The sequence below is a fragment of the Furipterus horrens genome, unplaced genomic scaffold, assembly GCF_987537825.1.
Source record: "Furipterus horrens unplaced genomic scaffold, mFurHor1.1.pri manual_scaffold_4, whole genome shotgun sequence".
NCBI classification, from domain to species: Eukaryota; Metazoa; Chordata; class Mammalia; order Chiroptera; family Furipteridae; genus Furipterus; species Furipterus horrens.
Genome location: NW_028327174.1, coordinates 172,624,161 through 172,648,633, shown reverse-complemented (window position 1 = coordinate 172,648,633; position 24,473 = coordinate 172,624,161). Strand labels below are relative to the sequence as shown.

General features: G+C 49.7%; 1 protein-coding gene and 1 long non-coding RNA gene across 3 annotated transcripts in view; one reads left to right on the top strand and one right to left on the bottom strand.

The window, feature by feature from the left end:
- The window catches only part of CNTFR (ciliary neurotrophic factor receptor), a 37,826-nt gene extending 30,653 nt beyond the window's left edge, over positions 1 to 7,173 (top strand). For both annotated transcript variants that reach the window (XM_090275896.1, XM_090275897.1), the window contains exons 4-9: positions 650 to 767; positions 942 to 1,108; positions 2,217 to 2,380; positions 5,733 to 5,913; positions 6,261 to 6,429; positions 6,521 to 7,173. In XM_090275896.1, the coding sequence (XP_090132022.1) occupies positions 650 to 767; positions 942 to 1,108; positions 2,217 to 2,380; positions 5,733 to 5,913; positions 6,261 to 6,429; position 6,521 (800 nt within the window). In that variant the 3' untranslated portion in view covers positions 6,522 to 7,173. The remainder of the gene's footprint in view (positions 1 to 649; positions 768 to 941; positions 1,109 to 2,216; positions 2,381 to 5,732; positions 5,914 to 6,260; positions 6,430 to 6,520) is intronic.
- On the bottom strand, positions 7,092 to 24,229 carry LOC150013325 (uncharacterized). The gene is made up of 3 exons (XR_016510808.1): positions 23,717 to 24,229; positions 23,418 to 23,544; positions 7,092 to 7,236 (listed from the first exon to the last, which is right to left on the bottom strand). It is a non-coding gene; the product is annotated as an uncharacterized LOC150013325 (long non-coding RNA).
- Between the last annotated feature and the right edge of the window lie 244 nt (positions 24,230 to 24,473).

Below are 24,473 nucleotides of genomic sequence, written 5' to 3'. Positions count from 1 at the left end.
TGTGGACACACACTCTGAGAGCCATGCACATAGACGCTCCTACACATGTGCCTAAATCCCATCACAGGTCACTTGTTCATGTCACACACACACGTAATATATATACCCATGCATGCAGACACATAAAGATGCAAACGTGAACTGCCACGCAGTGCTGTTGTTCCTGTGGAACCACAAGGCCTGTCGTGTTTCTCATGCTCTGCTGAAGGGAAGCCTGGAGAGTCTCCTCCCCAGGGAGTGCACCCTGATCATCCCAGCAACCAGGCTCCCCTGGGCCTCTGTTGTGCAGTTTGGGAATGGACACGATGTGGCAGGAGATGTGGGGCTGGGCTGATTCCCCCAGACATCACCTCCATCCTGTGATTGATGAGCTGAGGCCCACAGCTCCCTGCTCCCCATAGTTCCCGCCTCCATTGAGCAGGTGGGGGGGGCTCCCTTTCCTTACAGCCCTTGTTTTTCTTTAATTAAACATCTGGCTCTCTGTGGCCTGGGAAGCCTCAGACCCTCGCTGACAGTCCCCCCCTCAACCTCTGGCATTGCTGATGGGTTGGAGGGGGAGAACTGGGGTTCTGGGGCCCACCTGTCCCCATACTACTGCAGGGGACTCGGGGCTCCAGGAATGCCCTGACCATGCTGTTTTCACCCCCAGTGCCACCACGGGAGCCTGTGCTCAGCTGCCGCTCCAATGCTTACCCCAAGGGCTTCTACTGCAACTGGCATCTGCCTGCCCCTACCTACATCCCCAACACCTTCAATGTGACTGTGCTGTGAGTAGACCCGCCTGTCAATCCTGACCTCTGACCTCTCTCCCATACCCCCTTCACCCCACCTCATGCCCATAGTCCAGACCCTAGCCCAGCCTTTGGCTTGACCTGCCCCCAACCTCTGCCCCACCTGACCCTTGATGTTGGTAATGGTGCCTGGGCCTCACCCCTCTCCAGGCATGGCTCCAAAATTATGGTCTGTGAGAAGGACCCAGCCCTCAAGAACCGCTGCCACATCCGCTACATACACCTGTTCTCCACCACCAAGTACAAGGTCTCGATAAGTGTCAGCAATGCTCTGGGCCACAACGCCACAGCTATCACCTTTGACGAGTTCACCATTGGTGCGTGGGAAGGGGGGGTTCCTGCTGTTTACTTCAGTGGGATTGTGTAAGTGCGTGTGTGCCAGAGGTGTATATGAGTAATGGTGAGGTGTTCACATGTGTGCACAGGTATGTGCAGTGTGTATATACATGTGTACACACAGGCACAGCATATATATACCTGTGAACATTTGAGTGAATGTCCTTTACCTGCAGGGGCCAAGAGACCTCTCCAGCAGCTCTTCCCATAATCTCTCTGGCTCCCACAACATGCAGGAGGGGGAGGGGGGCAGGCTGGGCCAGACCCTTGTGCAGCTGCAGCCTCCACCCCCCGACACTAATAGCTTCCTTACGGCCTGTGATGAATGAGGTGTCAGAACAGGAGACAGGACTGGGACAGATACTGCCCTCCCCCTAACCCCCATCCCAACCAGACCCTCTGCCTGCCCCTGCTCCATCCCAGCCAGACCCTCTGCCTATCTCGCTCCATCTCAGCTAGACCCCCTTGCCTTCTCTTCGTCTTAGCCAGACCCAGCCAGACCCTCTGCTTGCCTGCCCCACCTCATGACTGGGTCCCCAGGCAGACTGTCTCTACATAAGCTGGGCCCTTATATGCTCCCATCAGATCTCAGCCTACCTCAACCCAGATCTGCAACACCTGTGGACTGTCTTTTAACCTTGACCCACAGAGCAGCTTCAAACCCAGACTCTTCCAATGGAGCCCATGTATCAGTTTGGAAATGGAAATGAAGTGAAAAGCCGGTCTTGGGTGGAGTGTCTGATGCTGGTGCATGAGGGGGTTACTGAGGTGACGAAGGGGATGATGGCTTAGTATTGGGATACTGGTCATCATGAGAAGGGGGTTGTGATGATGGAATGAAATTTGGGATGTTCATCTCATGAGCTAGTCACAATGACTATAATGACAATCATTGGTGACAATAGGAATGGGAGAGGGGAAAGTAATGAGATGGTTGTTAATGGTGGTTGCCAGACTTGACAACAGAGAAGAGGGATGGCAACCATGATGATGATGATGACAGTTGTTGGTGATGTAAGATGGTGGACATGGTGACAAAGTGGTGTTCCCAGAGATTAGTGTGGTAATGAAGCTATATCTCTTGAACAGTGAAGCCTGATCCTCCAGAAAATGTGGTAGCCCGGCCGGTGCCCAGCAACCCTCGCCGGTTAGAGGTGACGTGGCAGAACCCCTCCACCTGGCCCGACCCTGAGTCCTTTCCTCTCAAGTTCTTTCTGCGCTACCGACCGCTCATCCTGGACCAGTGGCAGCATGTGAGTGCCCTGCCCCTGCCCTGCCCCAATCCCAAGTGCCTTAATCACAGCCACATGGCATGGGAGCTACCTGTATCCCCACTGGTAGCTGCTCTAGTGTGAAGCCTGAGGGCAGTCAGAGAAGCTTTCGGAGGGGAGAAGGCACTGGGAAGGCCTGGGAGGATGGATGGAGCTGAGGGAGGTGCCCTGATCTAAGGCCTTTAGGGCTTCCCAGTCACTCCCATTAGATGGGAACACATCTGTCTTTGTGGCTCCCCAGGGTTTTGAGAGAAATCCTGGAAGGGAAATGGCAGGCAAGGCAGCCTTACTTCTGTTTTCTTACTTCTGGATCTCAGCCCTGATCAGGCATCTCCCTCTGATACTTTGGGCCAGTCCCTATGCCTGTGCTAGACCCAAGTGTCAGAACAGTCCCTGTCCTTAAGGACTCATAGATGGGCTCAAGGGGTCAGAATGAGGCGGTGGAGTTGAGTTTGGTTCAGGGAGTGAGTTCAGGCCGTGACTAGTGTCAGGGCACCAAAGTCAGCTCTAGCTTAAGGGTGAGCTTAAAGTTGTAGGTCAGAAGTTAGCCCGGGCTGGGAACTAAGCAGTGGACAGGGGGCAGTATGGGGTCAAGCTGTGGCCTGGAATGTTAATCAAGCTGTGATGGAGTTTGGGGCAAACTTGAGGTTCTCTGTCCTTGAGAGCCCTGAGTTCATAGGGTTGTGGGAGCTCCATGTGGCCCATGATGTCTGGGCTGGGACTGGGGCTGGGATGGTGCTTCATGGGGCAACCCAGGGTGGCACCTGGAGGATCAACCTGTCCCCTGACAGCATCCACCAGGCTCCAGCTCCATCTCTTCATGATCCCCTCCTAGCTAGCCTTTAAAAGTACGTAATTTGATTCTAGGGCGCCAATCGGGGTTGCAGACCTGTCCCCCACAAAGGCTGCTCTCACGCTCACATGTTCCCTGACAGAGTCCGAAGTCCCTCCCACCTGGCCGGTTGCCTGCGCCTAATGCATTGCTAATAACCAGGGTCTAGTTTCACAAGCCCCCTCCCCCGCTAACGAGCTACAGGCAGCAGCCCCGCGCGCGTCGCGGCGCACACGCCTTGCAGTGGACCTGGCACACTGCCCACCACACACACGGGAACATGCACACACACATGTGGTTCCCAGGAGGAACCATGATCCATACATGCATGTGACTAACATGGCAAAACAATTCACTGGCCTCCACCATGGGCAGAGCTGACCCCACACTGAGGTGGGCAGAGCAAAATATGTGAGGTTCTGTAGCAAGAATATGCATGGCCTACAGCACGTGCTAGCCCTGTTCCATGTCTCGCTGGCATTGCAGTTGGTCAGATTTATGGCTCTTTTGAACTTGAGTTTTGCTCTGAACAGAATCTATTCTCCTGGATTCTTCATCTTAAAGAAGAGGCAGGTGTATAATTGAGGGCGCGGGGGGGGGGGGTGCATTGCAGAGGGGAGAGCAGAGAAAAATATCACTTGGATTTTAAGGAGGAAATGAGAGGCGCAGGCCAGGAATTGAGCAAGAAGAGGCACTATGAGGCCTGACAGGGGCTCTCTACCCATGGACAAGGGGAAAGCAAGTCTTGGGACCTAGCTTGGGTTTTCCTTCCTAGTGTCTTTTACTCTGGCCCTAGCTCAGCAGGGAGGCCTAAAGACTGGATGGAGGACTCAGGGGTGAGACCAAAGCCAGAGACTAGGGAGTTCCTGCCAATTGAAGAGCCGTTCTTTTAAGGGGGTTATAGATAAGGTATCAATGAAAACCTAGCAAGAAGGGCTCAGGCCTAGGAAATGTAGCTGCCAAGAGGGTATCAGGCTTCTGGTACATATTCCTAGAGGTATGGTGCCCACCATAAGCCCACCAAGGAGGTGGTAATTTGATCTGCTCCCCATAGCTCTCTCCCTTTGGGGAAAGGCAGATGTGGAGGTCTGAGAGACAATCAAGGGAAGGAGCTGGGGCTACTCAGCCAGAGGAAGTTTTTGCAAAGCAAAAGGGGACCAGGGGACCAGAGGTAAGAACTGGAGCCCAGCTCCAGGAGAGGAGAGTCTGTGGGCCAACCAATGTTCTAGGGCTGGGAGTAGGACTTACTAAGCCCAGATCTGGGCCCAATGTGGCTTTTACCCTGACCCTGACCTTTACCAGTGCCTCCACCTCAGGGCCACAGACTTGGGGGGAATTGGAGGGGCTTCCCACTCCATGTGAACCCAGCTGCACACACACAAATGCACACACACATGTATGCTTATACTCACAGCCTGTCAGGTCAGGTAGCCCAGACCCCCGTTTTCTGGGGGGCAAGTTGAGGGGGGGATTGGAACAGGGACCAAAAAAGCCCTGAGGCCAGACATGGCCCAGAGAAGCCCCCTCCTCCGCCACCCCCACTGGCTGCCCCTGTTTATGAGGCGGCTTAATGAGGCAGCGGGTGCCGCTGAGATGAACCAGAGCCCCGCCTGGGCCTGGGAGGGGTGCCGGACAGGCAGGCCAGCATGGAGTATGGAGGGAGACCAGCAGGGTAAGGCTGGGGGTGGGGGGTGCGATGCCTCCAAGAGGAAATGGAGCCACTGTTCTGCTGTCCTAACCCCCACCCCTTTCTGCCTCAGGCAGGGCCATAACCACACTGAGGCCTTCTCATAGGGGAGGCCCAGCTGGGGCCAGGCTTGGTGGGGCGGGCACTAGGCACCTGGGAACCAAGGCCTGAACTGGAACTCATGATAATGATAGAGCTGGCTGAAGTCTGTTTGGTGCTTCCATGTGCATGAGCCCTCATTACAATCCTGTGAGATAGATCGATAACACCATTTGACAGGTGAGGACCGCAAGGCTTGTGGAAGTTAAGTAACTTGGTCACCTAGCTAGTAGGGGATGGAGTCTAGCTCCATATCTGTTTTTGTAACATTCCCTCTAAACTGCTTCTTGATGGGAGAGGGCAGCACAATGCCATTTTCTCTTGCCCCATTACTTTTGTCACCTCTAGGCTGGGACTGAGGTCAGGTCTCAGGCTGGGAGGTTTTGACAGAGCTGGTATGACAGCAGAGTCCAAACACTGAGCAAAGTTCTCCTTATTCTCCCCTAGGGGTGCTTCCAGTCACCCTAAAGATTTTCATACACTCCTTCAAGACCATCTTCCCTCCCTTGCGGATCTCCTCCTTAAGATGTCTTTACCCTCCCACAGAAATATTCTCAATATCCCCTCACCCCCTGGGAAGCCCTCATTCCCTCCAGGGCTGTCTTCATTCTTCTCTCCCTAGAAGTATTCTCACTTCCTCTGGGGGTGCCTCACTCTCCTGACTCCCAGGGGTCCCTCCCACCCCTCCCCTCCCCACCCCTGTGGTCTGGCTGCAGGTGGAGCTGTCTGATGGCACAGCACACACCATCACAGATGCCTACCCTGGCAAGGAGTACATCATCCAGGTAGCGGCCAAGGACAATGATATCGGGACATGGAGTGACTGGAGTGTGGCTGCTCACGCCACCCCCTGGACTGAGGAGCCACGACACCTCACTACCGAGGCCCAGGCTCCAGGTGAGCCTGCCCCTGCCCCCTGTGCTCTTAGCCTGCACTGTTCCCTGGCTTTGTCCTGCTCCCTCTAACTCCTCCTGGGACTTTGGACCCTCTGCCCCAGGGGGCTTCAACTCTGTGTGGCTGCCACACTCCTATTTGTCTGTCTAGCCCCTGTTCCCAGTCCTTGCTGTCTGGACATGCTTGGTAGAGGCCATTGGGTAGAGGGTTCATCTCTGAGCCTTGGGAAAACAGAATCTGCCTGACGGGGGAGGCAGGGACTTTCTGATGGGGAGGCAGCTCTGGTGTGATACAGAGCTGGGTGGGACTCCAGACCCGGCCCTGCCCTGAGTTTCCCCCGTGTTCCCCAGAGACCACGACCAGCACCACCAGCTCACTTGCACCCCCGTCCTCCACGAGGACCTGTGACACCATGGAGTTGAGCAGCGGCGGAGGACCCTCAGCACCCTTCTTGATCAGTGTCCCTGTCACTCTGGCCCTGGCTGCCGCTGCTGCCACTGCCAGCAGTCTCCTGATCTGGTAAGTCAAGTGAGGCTGGGCAGCAGACGGGAGCCTGAGGGGATCCCCATCCCACCCTCATCCCTCACAGCCCCTCGCCCTGTCTCCCCAGAGCCCGGCATCCCATGAGGACATGCCAGCGCACCTGCAGAGGAGCAGGAGGCCGGAGCTGAGCCCACAGACCCCGGTTTCTATTTTGCACACGGGCAGGAGGACCTTCTGCATTCTCTTCAGACACAATTTGTAGAGACCCCGGCAGGCCCGGGCCTGCCACCCCCTAGTCCTGCCACAACACACTGGCCCTCCACCCTCCCTAAGGAGAGGAGGACCATGCAGCTAACCCACCCACCAAAGACCACCCCACCCCCACCTGCCCCCTTGGGCTGGACCCTCCAATGCCAGCGACTCCCAGGAGCCCTTGGGGGGGGGGGCCTGAGGGGAGCCCCTCACATCCACAATTTTTCCTCCTGCCCCAGCCTCCTGTCTGTCCCAGGGTCTCTGTTGCCACCATCAGATTATAAGCTCCTGACACTGGGGGGACCCCAGCCATGCCCCTCCCCCCAGCACCCATACTTTTCAGTCCCCCACCTCTGCTCCTGTTTTGTATGACCCTCCCTTTTCCTGCTCCTACACCACAGTATTTAATGCCCTGTCAGTCCCTTCTAGTCTGGCTCAATGGTAACTTGCTGTATTTGAAATTTTTATAGATGTATATACAGGTGTGGGGAGTCCAGGGTGTTCTCATTAAATGTCAGCATTTCATGAGTCGTTGTAACAGACCTTCTTTGGGAGGGTGTCTCTCTTCCAAGGATTCCTCCTCTTTCAGGCCTGGAAGAGGAAGAAATTACAATTGGAGAGACAACTCTTTCCATACAGGTGGGGAGAGGTGGTTCAGCAATCAAACTGATGTGTCTGGGGATGGGAATGTCTGCTTCTTTGGAGGGTAGGGCTCCCTGGAGGTCAGGGGCAGACTTGGGGGAGTGAGGGGTCCAGTGAAGCAGGTACCACTTGGGGGTATCCAATTAGTCCTGGAGGCTTCTGGATTCTGGCAGGATAGAAGCCTGTCTAGGGTCGTCTCTGGAGCTGCCCTCCATGAGTGCCCACGTCTGGGCTTGACCCACCAGGGCAGAGATGCAAGAAGGGGAGGAGGCCAGACTTCATCCTTAGGGCAAGGGCTGCGGTTGTCATCCCTGCCATCCAGGAGACAGTCTAGAGTTTCTAGCAAGTCAGGCCTGGGGCTCAGAGTGTAGGGTGTCCTCGGCCTGGGCAGGCAGGAGGCTGCCTGAAGGAGGCCACTTGGAATGTGATTAGGGATCAGGCCTGCACTCCAGGACTGGAAATGTGGAGTGCAAGGTTTGATTCCAGTCAGGACTCAGTGTGAGCAGGAGACAATGAGGCTTTGGTTTTATAGGCTGCCCAGTCCCTCTCCACACCCTGCCCACACCCTTCTAATTCCCAAACTGGGACTCCAGGGTCCCTTTGATTTTCTCCTCAGAGGAGGGGCCCCTGGCTGCCACAGGCCTGCTCAGGTCTAGCCCCACCTTGTATAAGCCACCTCACTGTGCACCTTAGCTGAGAATGCCTAAGGCTGGGACCAAGTTGATAGGCACCTCTGGCTGAGGGTTGGGGGAAAGTATTAGGCTAGAGCCTTGCTCTGAGTGGCTGGAACAAGAAGAAAGAAGTGGAGTCAAGGCCATGAGTACACTGAGCACGTACTCCCCACAGCAGGTACTGATGCCACTCCTCCACTAAGCCACCAATCCATGTCACACATGCATACCCCAATTCAAATCCTTTTCCTCAGACCAGGGTCCAAAATGGACATTCCTTACTGGTCTCACCAGGCCTGCCTAGGATCATGCAGCAGGAGGAGGATCCACAGTCCTCAGCACTGATGAGTCAGGCCTGGACAGGATTTGGGGCTGAGTGAGGGATTCAGAGTGAAGGTGGCTGGCTCTCCTATAGGTCAGGGCTAGAGAAGGGTGTTCCAGGTGGGAGACCCCATGGAAAGCAAAGGCCTGATGTCAGGGTCGAAAGGCCTGTGGCTTTTCAAGCTGAATGGCCCCAGCTATGGGAGCACATGGCTCCTTGTCGAAAGGAAGAGGCTTCCAAGGTGGACATCTGATAAGTGGCTGTGGACCTGTCTCCATACCTTGGACTCCCAGTTCTGCCTGCCCATACCTGCCAGTGTGGCTCAGGCCTGAACCTGCCCTCAGGTCCAGCAGCTGTGGAGGGAACAGGGACTACCAACTCTTGCCAAGGACATTGTATTCCTGGGATGGGTCTGAGCCTCCCCTTTTCCTGTCCTTGGGGTAGAGGGGCTGAAGTTCGGGGGTCTCTGGCCTGTGCTGCCTTCCTGCCTTGGTCAACCCTGACCCACCAGCCGCCCACCCAGGGCTTGGGCATCAGCAATCTGGCCTCCATTAGCAACATGGGAAAGCAATTATGTGGGGCCTGGGGAGGAGGGGGAGGGGAGGGGGCCTGCTGGAGCCTTGGAGGCTGATGGAAAGGAGAACTGGGGCATCTCCCTGCCCCCAACCCCAGGAGAGAGACCCAGCCCCTTCCCAAGCCCCAAGGTGGCTGGAAGGGCAGTGTCATGCCTCTAACTGAACTGTGCCTGGGCCTGTCATCCCTCCTTGGGGGTCCTGGTCCTTGGCCTCACTCATAGAGGCTGCTCTGCTTGCTTTGGAGGGGCTTGACTACTTTCTGCTGCTGCCTCTGAGTGCTGTTCCTCCACATCCATATTTCCCATGATGGTTCTGGGGAGCTAGGGATAAGTATAGACATCATTTTTTGGAGCTAAGTCAGAATCTGAAGAATTAAAACACTGCTAAGGGGGGGCTGCTAGGGGAGGGTTGGATCCCAGGCCCAATGTGCACAGCAGTCCAGCCACTCAGCTCACTAGTTCTTCTTGGTGATCTGGGGATGGGGAACCCCCTCTATGCCCCATTCCTGTAATGCTAACTTGTCTCTGCCCCTACCGTCTTCTTACTGGATCCATTCCTCTCTGTCTCTGCCTCCCCTTCCTCTCTCTGAATATGTCTGTTCTTGTTTTCTCTCCTTATGTCTTTATCTCATCTCTGTCTCTCTCTGTCTTCATCTCCTATCTCTGCTGCCCTCTTTGTCTCTCCAGCCATCTCTGTCTCCACCCATCTGCCTCTCTGTCTCTTCTCTCCGTCTCTCGATCTTCCCTTTCGCTGCCTTTCTCCTTGTCTCTGTGTATGTGCCCATCCCCATCTCAGAGTCTCTGTCTCTCACTGTGTGTATCTCCAGCTTCAGCTCTGTCTCTGTGCCTCTTCCCTGACACATGTTCCTTCCCTCTCTCTGCCTCCCTCTGTGTGTTCCTGTGCTGGTCCAGACCCCATCCTGTGGCCACTGCTCCTCACTGACCCCAGCCAGGGGCTGTCCTGGCTTCTGCTGCCCCCTCTCGGCCACCTGCCTGCCTGTCGTTCCTGCTCCTGGGCAGACGGCTAGCCCCACATGCATTCCACATCTGCCTTCCAGCAGCCGGCCAGGAGGGAGGGAGGTGGCCTGGAAACATTAGGCAGGAATCCCTCCTGAGGAGCCTCCGGCCCTGAGAACACCCCAGAGCTAGTGAGCTCACTAACTCCCTGGGCTGGGGCTCTGAGGAAGTTCATTCTCACGTGGAGAGAACAGAAGGTTTGGCTCCAGGCCACTGCTCTGCGCCCTGCACCTGTGTGTCTTTTTGTTTTGAAGCCCACATGTTCACTATGCCCATAGCCCGGAGCTACTGAACCTGACCTTCAGATAGTAACACCTGTTGGGGGAGGGGGGCAGGGCTAGAGCCCTGGGGGCAAAAAGGGTTGGGGTGTAATCTTGACACTCTTCTCTTTCTTGGAGGAGGGCAGAGGGGGGAAGGAAACCTGGTGAGGGGAGTCTGATAGAGCCAGTCTGAGGAGCGAGCCTAAAGGGGACCTTATCTGACACTCTGAGGAGGGAGGCTAATTTGAAGGTGCATGGGTATGAGAGGGCCTGTGTCTCACAATTACTCTGAAGGGAGGCTGGTCTGGGCTATGCTGCTGGAGAGATCCCGTTTGGGAGGGCCAGTGTGAGGGGATAGGTCAATCTAGAGAGGGTCTGACAGGTGTAAGCTGAGGAAAGACTACTCTGAAGGCACATGGATTTGAGAATAGAATCCCCAACTAGTCCTAGCTTGCCTGGGAGTTGCTCAGTTTTAGCACTGAATACCTTGAGTCTTTGGAAACCCCTCAGTCCCAAGCAAACTGGGACAGTTGGTCATCCTATTTGAGAAGTCCTTACCTAACAGCACCAGTCTGATGAGGGAGGCCTCTTTGTGCGAGCAGATTCAAGGGGGCCTAGTCTGACAATGCAAGTCTGAGGGAAGAAGCTGTTTAAGGGTAGAAGTTTCTTTGGGCAGGAATCAGGCCCAGAAGAAGATGAATAGCTAGGGTCCATCCAGAAGGGCAGTGGCTTGGGGAGTGGCCACCAGGGGGCAGGGCAAGCTCTTGGGAGAATCAGAGGCAAGGATTCCAGAGAAAGAGCGAGTGCGTTGAGTGTGCCTGCAATAGTGTCTCACTGTGCCGTCACGTGTGAGTTTGCAGTGATGGCATACCACTGTGTAATTATGTTTTTGAGTGACCAGGGGCACATCCGTGATGTGTTAGTATATAGCCTGTGATGGAGAGTATACCTCATGAGGTCATGGCTGAGGCTTATCTGTGTCTATATGGAAGAGAGAAGGAGTAACTTGGAGCACCAGGACAGCTGAGCAGTGCCATTGAGCAGTCAGAGAAAGTTCCCTAGGAGGGGCTGATGGGGAGCAGAGACAGGATCTAGACTTCCCTACCTGCGCCTGTCACTGCCCACCAGAGTATTCCCTGAGAGTCCAGAAACAAGAGCCAAGTGCTTGGCTCACACCTAGGGATGGCCCCCAGGCCAGTCTGCATGCCCTGGCCCTGCCTCTCCTCCTCTCCAGCATCTCTCCTGCTCCCTTCAGCTGGCCCTCCTCCAGCTGAACACCCACATCCCCCCTCTCTGCCTTGTTCCCCTATCATTGTTCCTGTGTCTTCTACTTCCACACCCTTGTTCCTGCTGTGCTATGCATGTGCCCCATGAAACATTTGAGGTCCCTCAGCCACTCCCTTTGTGAAACACTCCCTGATCATTCCCTCTTTGCTATGGACTGAACACCTACTATGTGCTGAGGCCTGACCCTGTGGGCCTCTCTCACCTCAGGGACTTGAAAGGGCTGGGGACTGGAAGTTGCTAAGGTCTTACCCAGGGGAGGGTCTGACGGAGAGGTATGGACCAGGTAAGGCGAGGGATTGTTGGGTGAGGACAGCAAAGTGAAGCCAACACAGAATCACTCCACCCCATTCGACCCCCAACTAACAAAATGAACAAAAGCTGTTCAAACAAAACAAAAACGCTGCTACAAACTCAAGTAAATTCTTTTTATAAACCTTAAAAATATGATAGCCAAAATGTGAAAGTAACAGAAGATTCTAGTGCAATGGTGAGTGGTACGCCCAAAAGTAGCATTGAGAAAAGTTGAGTCAATGGAACACCAAGAAGTCTCACTGTTGTCCTGTAGTCTGAGAGAAGTGGACTGTGTGGTAAGTTAGTAGACTTAGGAAAAGTCTGGGAAAAAACCTTTGTAAGTAGAAGCCCCTTCATGAAGAAGCCTCTCATGAAGAAGTCCTTCATGAGACCCAGGAGAGGCAAGAAGAGCTGCCATAGCTGGGTATCTTCCAGGGAATGGAGCTTAGGTCAGGGTAGGAGAGGACAAGCCAATGCCTACAGGGTGGGATGTGCCCCACACCCCAGCTGGAGCAACACAGCTAGGCCTCAGAGAAGAAACAGAGCTCAGGCCTGAGCCAAGCCACCCTCAGGCCACAGAAGTTGGGGTGGGGGGTGGGGCATGGGTGCCTGGTTGAAAAGCAATAGGCAGCTTCAAACCTCCCAAGGCAGCTAAGATAAACTGGAAAGATAAACTGGTCCAGAGAATATGAGGAGCTCAAGGACCTACATTTCAGAGCAAGAAGAGGCCTGCTAAAATGAGCCATGGTAGATCGTTGTGAAAAGAAAGGAAAGGGCATGGCCTTTAGGCATACACACCACAGCCACAATACAGGTAAGAAGGAAAGAAAGAGGGAAAGTGTAAAGGAAGGGAAGGAGGGAGGGAAGTAGGAGAGTAGGAGGGAGAGAAGGAAAGAGGGGGAAAGGGTTGGAGAGAGGGAGGGGGTAGAGAGGAAGGGAAAAGGAACAAGACCAAATACAAAAAATAGATGAAGAACCCAATCTAGAAGAAAACACACCAAAGGAAGAAAAGCAGATTCCTGGAAAGTTCTTCCTGTTATAGAGGGCCTTAATTATAGTAGGAAATCAATAGAATAAGAACTCAAATACAAGATTAAAACAACAGAATGAGATAAAAAGAGATTATAGAACCCTGGCTGGTTTTGGCTCACCCCTTGAGTGACAGCCTGTGAACCACAGGGTCGCTGGTTTGATTCCCAGTCTGGGCACATGCCTGCGTTGCGAGCCAGGTCCCCAACTGGGAGCACATGAGAGGCAACCACACATTAAAAAAGGGGGGGGGAAAAGAGATTATAGAACCGTGGAAAAATAATAAAGGACAAAAACAATAGCATTACAGATGTAGTAAAATACAAATAGCAAAAACACAAGTATAACTGAAAATCAAGATAATGAATGTTGTATAGGAAAGGCTTGTGATACTGAGAGTAATTGTGATTCTCAAAAGTAAAGATATTAAAGCAATCAGAGTGAAGTTAATAGGATGAAGACAAGCTTCCATAAGCATAACTATTGGCAACCCTAAAGTAGAGATTCCAGAAATGCAACAGAAAAAGATACTAAGGTATGAAATACAGAAAAGCTTTCCCTGAAATGCAAGAACTGAATAATCAGATTGAAAGTGCATACCATATACTAAAAAAATTAATACAGAATAATCGACTTTAAGACACACTGATTTAGTTACCAAACTTTGAGGAAAAAATAGGAATACTTTAAGAACATAGGCATAAAAAGCAAGTCACATACAGGGGAGAATTCAGTCTGATCTCAGATTTTTCCAAGGTAACATTCGACAAAGATGAATACCTGTCTAGTTATTCATCCATCTATTTCATTTGGTTTAAGGCAAATCACTTTACCTCCATGAACTTCAGATTCCTAATCCTCAATATTGGGAAAACAAGATTTACATTAAAGGATGTTTTGAAGATGGTGAGATAATATGCTATCACCCCTTGTGGTAGGCTAAATAATGGCCCCCAAATATGTCAGCATCCTAATTCCCAGAATCTGTGAATGTTAATTTAAATGGCAAAGGGATTTTGTAGTTTGATTAAGTTAAGGATCTCGACATGGGAAGATTAGCCTTAATTATCAGGTGATCCAAGTGTAATCATAACCATCTTAATAGAAAAGAAGCAGGAGGAGGTGATGGGATGATGAATGCAGGGATTGGAAGGTGAAGGAAAGGGTCAACAGCCAAGCAATACAGGCAGCTGCTAGAAGCTGAAAAAGCAAGGAAATTGACTCTCCACTCAGAGCCCCAGAAGAAACCAGCCTTGCCCGCATCTTGACGTTTGAGCCCAGTGAAACTGATTTCGACCTCTGACGTTTAGACTGTAAGAGAGGAAATCTGTGTTGTCTGAAGCCATTAAATGTATGGTAACTTGTTAAAACAGCAACAGGAAACTAATATTACACCTTCCTATGAGCTGTTGCTGTTCTCTCGGCCCAAGTTGACCTCCCCATCCATCTCTTTCATCCCAACTCATACTTGTTCAACATCTGTTTCAAGTTTCCCTGCCATCGCCTGCCTTCCACTGCTGCCCAGAGGTGGGTAGTGCATCCCCCATCACAGCACTCACCGCTCTGTTATAGTTGTTTATAGATAGGTCTCTTTTCCTCCCTGCCTACCTAGCCCAGCAGAGGAACCAACTTGTTGACTATTTAATGAACAGATGAGTAAGTGAGGGCTAGGTGAGTAGTTGGTACCATATAAATAACCATTACTCTCCTTGGTGTCTGAATCTCTCCCTTTTCTATTTCTACCTGACCCTCTCTTGCCAGCCTGTCCTCTACATATACACACTTCCCCAATCTCAGAAAACTGACTTGTGCCTTTATCTCTGACTTCTTTCTTCAGTCATTGGTCTAAAACATTTGCTGTTGTGTGAGTCTGTCAGTAGGCTTACGTGTGTGTGTTATGGAGACCTATGAACTTTGTATTTTCCTTGATATGTAGTGAGTTCTAGACACGTGTATCTCTATATGGGTGTGTTTTCATTTGCATGCCTGTGTCTGTGGGTCGGCTTGTTGTTTCTGTATACATGTGTCTTTGCTTGGATAGATGTGTGTCTGCTTTATGGCTTGTGTGTATGTGTGGTAGTGTGTGTCTATATTCAGAGAAGGATTCCTTTTGATTTCTGCCCCCAAGGGATTTGACTGCCTGAGGCAGGAGTTGGTGTGCTGCAGTAACTTCCTGCTACAGTGTTCCCTTTCCTGTCTCAGGCAGGAGGCCGGGACTTTTTTTCTCTCTATTTCTTGGGGTAAGGCTGTCAGGCCCAAGGCAGGGTCAATCACAGACATATTCCTGACTCTGGCCTTGTGGAAGCCCAAGCTTCTTGAGGTGATTATGTGAAGGAGGAGAGGGGACAGGGGCAAAGAAATCCAGAGAGTACCCCCAAATGAAGAGGGGGGTCTGTGTTTGCATGGACAGGTGGGACACACAAACACTCCCTACTGATGTCCTAGGAGCGGGGGCAGGGTGGGCTTGGGAAGGAAGGATCCTGGACATTGAACTCCCAATCTGGGCATCTCAGCAGAGACCATGTGAATCCCAGCATAAAATAACCAGGACCTCTGCACAGTTGGGGGGGATGGAGTGAGGAGGAGCCTGCAAAATGACATTCCTGCTGGCTGCAGGAGCTGGGACCTGGGAGAGGAATTACACTGTTTTGTTTTGCTTTATTATTTTAACCATTTTTAAGTGCACAATTCTATGGTATTAAGTATATTCACATTGTTGTACAATATATATTTATTCAGCATATATATTTAGTTTTTATAAAATAGAGAAACATTACCAATTTTGCTCACCTCAGCACACCCACCACTGGGCTCAATGCCTCGGGAAAAACACACAACAGGGGTGGGAGGGACCACTGTGGGGAGGCAGAAGACATCTCCTACCCCTGGGGAGTAGAGCAGAGGAAGGATGGGAGGGAAAAGCAGGAATGGTGAGGACCTTCCCATGGTCCCTCCTGTAGAGGGGCTGCAGAGGAGGTAGGGCCAGGCAGTCTGGGCTTTGAAAGCCAGAGGCTCCTTCCAAGTGTCAGGGGGCCCTGGTTGCCGTGGGCACCCGGTCAGGTTTGTGTTTGGGGACTGCTGGGAGCCATGCAGAGGAAGGAAAGGAGGGAAGAGAACGTGGAACCCTTGGTGGCTGAGAGCCTGAGCAGGCCTGAGTGAGATGCTTTGAATGAACGATGTGGGAGGCCTGAGAGCAGGTAGGAGAACTAGGGCTGGAGCAGTGAAAATGGTGCCTTTTGAGCATGTAGTTACTAAGTCTTAATGAACGTGGGATGGAAAGCGTAGGGAGAGGAAAGAGACTTGTACAACCCCTGTTGACTGAGAGGTGGTAGGACTGTTGATTGATCTGGTTAACACAGGAGATGGACAGGCTTTGCAGAATTTGATAATAACCATGGCCCAGACATCCAATCACTTGCTTACAGTCACAGAGCAAGTAAGGGACAGATGATCTCAGCGCTAGACATGTCAAGTATAAGACTTGGGGGACCTCTTGGTGGAAGGCATCTGGTTGGTAGTTTAAAGAATGGACACTAAGGTCAGACAAACCTGGGCTCCTATTGAACTTGATGAATCTAAGGTTTAGCTTCCCTAACTGCAAAATAGGAAGACAGTACCTACCTCATAGGGTCGTTGTAAGGACTTAATTAAATGATGTATATAAAGAAATTAGCACAGTGCCTGCCATGTTGTAAACACTCCATAAATCTTAGCTGTTCTAATAACCATAGCAGCAGCAGGAGCAACAACAAATACCAGTCTGGGACTTGGGAGTGGGGTCGGGATTGGTGTTAACAATTGTCAGTATAAAAGTGGGCACTGCAGCCACAGTGCAGAGGAGATCACTTAAGGAGATGAGAGAAGAGAGTGGGTGCAGAGAGCACAGTTACCAAAGAAGCCGTGGAGGGACCAGAGAGGCGAGGGAGACAGACAGCATGCTTGAGTTAAGGGCAATGCAGCCACCTTGGGTTTTAATCCATACACTCTACTATGGCTGCTGTGGGTGCCTTAGAAAAATGCCTTGATTGCCTTGAGCCCAGACTCTTTTACCTGTTCCATGGACATTTCTTATATGTAAGTGAGGAATATCTATGATGATGGAAAGCTCTGCCGGAGTCTAGGCAGTGAATAAACAATACTTGTTTTAGAAGGAGAAATAAGTGTTCGCAGAGAGTGAAAACAAGGGAAAATAGAGTTTCAAAAAGGGATCAACAACCTCAATGCTGCCAAGAAGTCAACAAAGATAAGGACTGAAGAAGGTGAAGGTGACCTTGTTGATACAGCTGCAGGGACTGAGTGAGCAGAAGGTGGGGGCAGTGGCTGAGGAGCAATGGGAGGTGAGGAAGTGGAGCTGAGAAGGGAGGTGACGGCTTGGCAGGGATGATGAGGAGTGAGTAGGTGGGTCGGGGACAGGGACAGGCACAGTTTTGAGATGGGGAAATCGAAGCATGTGGCAAGTTTGCTTGAGCCAGAGTGTAGCTGCTTTGTGTCCACCCTGCCCCCACCTGCAGAAGACTGGTCCCAGCCCAGAGGCTCTTTGTTCTCCACACAAGGCCTTTCTGTCTAGGTACAGACCATGGTCCAGTCCCAGAGCCCTGGGTAACCCAGGCACCTCCTCTTTCTGCCCTACTTTCCATTATGGCCTGGGCAAAACTGAAATCATTTGTACTTTCTGCCGGGGCCTTAGCTTTCATCCCTGTCCCTGCCTTCCTAGATCTGCACAGACCAAGGGAGATGGACAGTAATAATTAAAAGAGCTATCAATTATATCCTTTTCCTGGTTCCTTCTCACCAGTACTTACACTCCTCACCTGCATGTAAGACAGGTACAGATCTTGTGAGTTCCTTCCCATCAGTACTTAAACATGCCCACATAACAAACATATAAGAAATTTTTAGAAATGAAAAAGCTTTCCGACTTCATATCCTTGTGATCCTTTCATATCTATCCTCCTTGACTATAAAAATTTTATTGCATCTGCTTCTTACTCACTCTTGAAACCTCTAAAATCTGGCATTTACCACATACCCCATCTCCACTGCCCACTGCCCACTGGAACTACTTCTTCCCAAGATAATCAACAGCCTCTTTGTTCTTAAGTCCAATGGTCCCTTTAAAAAAATAAGTTTATTTATAGAGAAAGGGGAAGGGAGGGAAGAAGGGGAGAAACATCAATGTACAAGAGATACATCAGTTGGTTACCTCTCGCATGCCACCAACTGGAGACCTGGCCTGCAACCCAGGTATGTGCCCTGACTGGGAATTGAACCACTGGCCCTGTTGCTCCAGCCAATGATTCCCCATGAAGCCAGAAGGCGTAGTCAGAGGGACTGAAAGAGCCCCTAGACATAGGGCTAAAAAGAGAAATCACTCCTCCAAGACCTTGGGCAGCAGGCCCTGTATCTTTTTGGCAAGCCTGTAGATTCAGAGAGCATGGTTCTACAAAATTCTAGTACTGAGTATGGTAGTAGAAATAAGTTGTATTACTGAATGTCCTTCACCTTTTAAGTTCTCATTTTAAAATGCAGCCTCCTTGAACCTATGGCCAAGATAGGGGCCTAGACAGACACACTGTGTCTCCCTCCACAGCTAAGAAGGAATTACAACTACCTCAGAGCTAGAGACAATCAGAAGATCCAGAAAATCGAGCTGCATGGAAGCCCAACAAACAAAGATATAAAGAAGAAAAATTCATCCAGACAGGTAGGAGGGGCAGAGCTGGGGCGGAGAGGATACGGTGTGGTAGTGGTGGCAGCAGCAGTGGCGGCAAGTTGGTGGAAAGCACAGTCACACATTTAAAAAAGTCCAGAGAGACACCTGGGGAGCGTTCCCAGTCCCAGACCAGACCGCGCAGCTCACGGTTCCAGTGCCAGTGAAAATAAAGCCTCATTGCTTCTGACTGCAAACCAGTGGGGGTTGGGGTGGAGGAAGAAACTGCCAGTTGCTCAGCAAAGTCCACTTGTTTAGAGGGCCCCATGGTCCTAAAACGTCCGCAGACCCACCCACTCTGGGAATGACAGCCAGGGCAACAGTATAGAGGGGCACCAGTCCCATACAGAAGTGGGAGAAGTGTCTGGAAAAGGGACAAGTGCTGAGCAAGCAGCATTGTTCCCTCTCAGACCCCTCCCCCACATACAGCGTCACGATGTGGCGAAACATGTTGCCCTGTACTGACGGATACCTAAGGCTCCGCCCCTTCCAACATAACAGGTGTGACACCTCTACCTAAGACACAGAGGCAAATAAACACAGGAGCCTGTCAAGATGAGAAGATAGAGAAGTATGGCCCAAAAGAGGGAACAGTTCAAGGTTCCAGTGGGAGAACAAGGCAACAAGGAGATAGCCAACCTAACAGATTCAGAGTTCAAAACACTGGTGATAAAAATGCTCACAGGCTTGACAGATATGCCTGAGTGTGGCAAACGCATAAGGGAAGAAGTGAAGGCTATGCTAAATGAAACAAAGGAAAATCCACACAAAACCAATGGTGAAGGGAAGGAAATCGGGGTTCAAATCAATGATCTGCAATATAACAAAGAAAAAAACACTCAACCAGTACAGAATGAGGAAACAAGAATTGAAAAAAATGAGAAGAGGTTTAGGAACCTCTGGGACAACTTTAAACGTGCCAACATCCGAATCATAGGGATGCCAGAAGAAAAGAGGAAGAGCAAGAAATTGAAAGCTTATCTGAAAAAATAATGAAGGAAAACTCCCCAAATTTGTTGAAGGAAATAGACATACAAGTCAAGGAAGCACAGAGTCCCAAACAAGCTAGACCCAAAGAGGACCACACCAAGGCATATAATCATTAAAATGCCAAAGGTTCAAGATAGAGACAATCTTTTCAAAGCAGCAAGAGAAAAGAGTTACCTACAAAAGGGTGCCTATAAGACTATCAGCTGATTTCTCAGAAGAAACTCTGCAGGCAAGAAGAAACTGGCAAGAAGTATTCAATGTGATGAAAAGCAAGGACCTATAACCAAGATTATTCTATCCAGCAAAGTTATCATTTAGAATGGAAGGGCAGATAAGGTGCTTCCCAGACAAGATAAAGCTAAAGGAGTTCATCATCACCAAGTGATTATTATATGAAATGTTAAAGGGACTTATTTAATAAAAAGGAGATAAAAACTATGAACACTAAAATGACAACAAACTCACAACTATCAACAACTGAATCTAAAAAATAAAAACAAAATCCAGCTAAGCAAACCAGAATAGGAACAGATTCATAGGTATGGGGATCATTTGGAGGGTTATCAGCTGGGAGGGGGAAGGGGGAGAAATGGGAAAACGGTGGAGGGATTAGGAAGCATAATTGGTTGGTACAAAATAGACAGGGGGAAATTAATAATAATATAGGAAAGAGCAAAGCCAAAAAACTTATATGCATGACCCATGGACATGAGCTAAGGGGGGATGGGATTGCTGGAAGGAAGGGGGCAGAGGGAAACAAAGGGGGAAAAATTGGGACTACTGTAAACACGTAATCAATAAAATATACTTAAAAATTAAAAATAAAATGCAGCCTCTTCAGTACAGAAGTCAGAACTAAAATTCCCAGCATCACTTTCAGCTTGTTTACAAGCATGCTACTTTCCCTGTGAGAAACTTGAATGTGGAAATGAGGAATATGAGTGAGGTAAATATCACCAAAGTTCACCAGTATTTCTGGTTTTTCTATCCTTCTGAGCACTAGGAGAATTACACTTTCCTTGTCCATTATTAGGTGTGGCCACGAGATTTTTGATTAATGCAATGTAAGCAGAAGCCAGTTTTTCTTCATTCTCTTCTGCCACAGCAAACTAGGAGGGTTCATAGCAAGAAGATGGCATCATCATATGATGGTGGTGTCTCCATCAGCCTAGATCCCTGAGTGACCACAGTAAGCAAGACTCCCCTTTCCCCTTTCATTCTGCTGGAACTATAGCATGAGCAAGAAATACATTTTTGTTATTTTAAACCAGTAAGATCTGTAACCACCGTGTTACCTAGCTAAACCTGACTGATATAGGACAGAAGCAGGTTGGATATAGGGCTTTGGGTTCTGCTATTGCTGGTAAGTACCACAAGTGCCCAGCTGTTTGTAGTTAGTGGTTACAGCAGTGGTTTCCCAGTGGTCGGGATATTAAGTCTCTACCACAGAAGTGCCATAGAGCTTGTAAAGTTGGCAGTCAAATTGAAATCCTGGTGCTTAATATTTGGAATGGCAGTGGTGTGGTTTCCTCATCAGGTTGTGTGGTATGGTTTGGGTATTGTTCCTAGAAACAGCCTCAAGTCCATTTTCCCAGCCCCCCCCTCCCAATAATTCTGAGCTAAATAATATTTTTTAAACATATCCATTTTATGCTTCAACTATCCAGAGTGGATTCTATTATTTGCAAAAAAAGAACTGACTGATAAAATTACTATATTTTAAATCTAATGTTCCATCAATTATAAGAGGCAAATTATTTTATGAACTACTAAGAAAAGACAGGTTAAAAATCTATTACATGTCATTAATTGAAAGACATATTCTGATTTCAGAGTTGTTTAAACTAGGAAAAAAATGTGCTTTAGGATTAGGGAAATACATTTTTAGCAAAAGGAATTCTCCCCCAGATGAAACTGACAGACATCTGATTATGGTTTTAAAAGAACTGTATCATCTGGAAGGAAAAATAAAACCGCACCCAATCCTCATAAATGCAGAAATCTATGTTTGCTAAATCCCAGAACAATCCCTAAGACACCACCAGGAAGTGTACAGTAGCACTAATCAGTACAGTGCCCCACAGAGAAACCCTTCATAATTGCACTCTCAGAACAGTGGATAAGGAATCTCATCCTTGTGGGCAAGCCCTTGGGGCAGCCAATCAGGAACCCCATAACCAGAGAAGTATGTCAACAAACAGATACCATGAGATTTCCTAGTCTCATTATTTTCATTGTTATTTGTGGCCAAAAATAATATAGATGATGCTTGGGATTAGTGACTACTGTACAGAGCCTTCTTTTTATTTCATTTTATTCTCTATTTCTTCCATCTCTAAATATTAGAAGGCTTGGGGCTTTGGGGGTGGAGGTGATTAAAGATAGTTCAAAGGCAGTTTAAACAAAGGTAATAGGATTATTAGAAACTATGTTCACACCTTGTAGAGACCCGACTATAACTAGAGCGTGAAGGGACATTACCTAGAGAACCTATATTTGAAGAACAGTGTTCCTACGAGATAAAGTCGAGAAACAATAGCTGAATGTGTCTGTCACTGAGCTTCCCTCCTTCAGAAAGGAGGCAAATTTACTGGCATATGTATGTGGGATGGTTGGATTATGTAGGTGAGGGCATTTTTGGAATCATATATATAGGAAAACAATATGTGTGTTGGGCAAAAGGTGAACTACAGAGAATACCTGCCCTTCTGCTTTCTCAGGATCTCTTTTCCTGGGAACCCCAACCTCATCCCAAGGTATCTTTTTTGTTTAAACCATTCCTTACTTTTCCTGGGTGAGCTCATCTACTTTTCTGGTTTGACTACTACTGTTTGCTATTAACTCACAAAATGTTATCTTCAGCCTGGAACTCACTTCTAAATGTCAGACCTGTTTATCCAACTGTCTATTGGACATCTCAACTTGGGTGTCCATGGTACCTCAAATTCATCATGTCCAAAACTGAACTCATCTTCCCTCAAACCCCAAACTTCTGATGAAACTCACCCCTTTTCATGTGTTCCCTGTCTCAGTACACGGCATCACAGTACCCCCTACTCATCAGTCTGGGAGTTATCCCAGATTTTCTCTTATCCCCATATCCTATAGGTCTAGGTCTCTAAGTCCTGCCCATTGTAACTCCCAAATATGCTCTCCTGTTCTCACCACTCCTACTGCCCTACATCATTTCAGTCCCTGTCATCACTCCGTGTCTTCATTCTCAAATGCTTTCAATCTCTCCTTCCACCTACCAATTCAAATCATCCTTCTAATTTCTGGATATGATCACATTACTCCTCTGCTCAAATTTCTTCAGTGGCTCCCAACTGTTCTCAGGATAAAATCTGAGCTTCTGCAGCTGGGTCGCAAATTCACTCATATTACACTCAGATGTACAATGATGTAAGTCTCCTCTGTTTCCTAGAACTGATTTGATCTTGCTCACAATGCCTCCACCCTGCTGGGTAACAGGGGCAGGGGAACTAAAATTAATCCACTCTGGTAAACTCAGTAGGGTCTACAAGGTTTTTTTTTAGACAGTCTCTAAGTAATTCACTATGTTTGGATGACTCTATTTTTCTGATTATTTCACCCTTCCCTTTCTCATTTTCAAGACAGCCTTTATATTTATAGGGATCACATGTGAATTTCATGGCATTGGGGGAAGGAGTCTCTTGGCTATGTAGTCCTTGGGATCATGTAAGTTGGCATCTACTGAAATGTAGTTTGTCTCATGTCAGTGAATGAGTGAATTACAACCCTGAGAGATAGCTGTTACTATAACCATTTTACAGATGAGGAAGCTAAGGCTAGAAGAAATTAATAACTTGCCCAAAGTCACAAAGTTAGGTAAGTGGCAGAACCAGGAATTAATGCCACCTGAATCTGGTAGGCACTTGGATCTGAGTGTAGAATTCCAGAGATAAGTTAAGGCTGGGCCCTGACTGGTGTGGCTCTGGAGGGTGGCTGGTTCAGTTACCTGTTAGGGCACAAGCCTGGGTTGCTGGCCAGGTATCCTGCTTGGGGGCAAGTGAGAGGCAACTGATCGATGTTCTCTCATACCTCGATGTTTCTCTCCCTCTCTTTCTCTCTCTGTTCCTCTCTCTCTAAAAATAAAAAAATAAAATCTTTTTTTAAAAAAAGTTAAGGCTGGATTTGGGAGCACTGTCTTCATGATATAGCTTCAGGGATGTGCTCGCCCATGGAGAACATGTGGAATGAGGAGAGAAGGTCCAGTTTGGAACACTTAGGAATATGAGATGGGGTAGGAAGGCCTACCTGATGGTTCCTGTCCAGGCTGATCTTCTTGGGAGAGCTTCTAGGATGGAGTCATGCCTGCTCCAGCCAGGGCTGAGCTATCCTTCAGGGTACCCCATTTCTCTCTGTCCCAGGCTCCCCCACTGGCAGCACAAAGCACAAACCTCGACCAATAAATACTGGGTGGGAATTCAGTAAATGTGCCCAAAGAACTTGTGTTAGCAGAACTGCTCACACCTCCTGTGGCCTGGGAATGTAGAGCCAACTAAACAGCCCCTCTGGAGGCAGGAAGCAGACTCCCCACCCAGGTGGGAGTGGACATGAGGGAGTATAGGGAGTTTTCAAGATGAAGAGGTTGTCTGTTCCCAGATGTGGGGGATATAGAGTCCGCTACCAAAGGTGGAGAAGTGATCCCCTCAGATGTAGGGGTACAGAGGCTTTCATCTTTCTCAGATGCTGGGTGTGCAGCTCTTCCAGGTGTATAAGGTGTAAGAGATCCCAGCAAGTGGGTGGGCCTCGCTGCCCCTGCCCCACTTCCCTTGGGGAAGGATCAAAAAAGAACAGCCCCTTCAGCCTCCCCCCTCCCCCTGCCCCCGTCCCTCCCCCTGCCCCCGTCCCTCCCCCTGCCCCCGTCCCTCCCTCTTCCATTTTCCCCTCCCCCCGCCCCTCTTGCATAAGGGGCGGGCCAGTCCCCACCCAGCACACAACCAATGGCACGTGAGTCTGGAGCAGCCAGCCAATTGAATGACGGTAGCGGCGTGGGGAAGGCTCCGCCCCT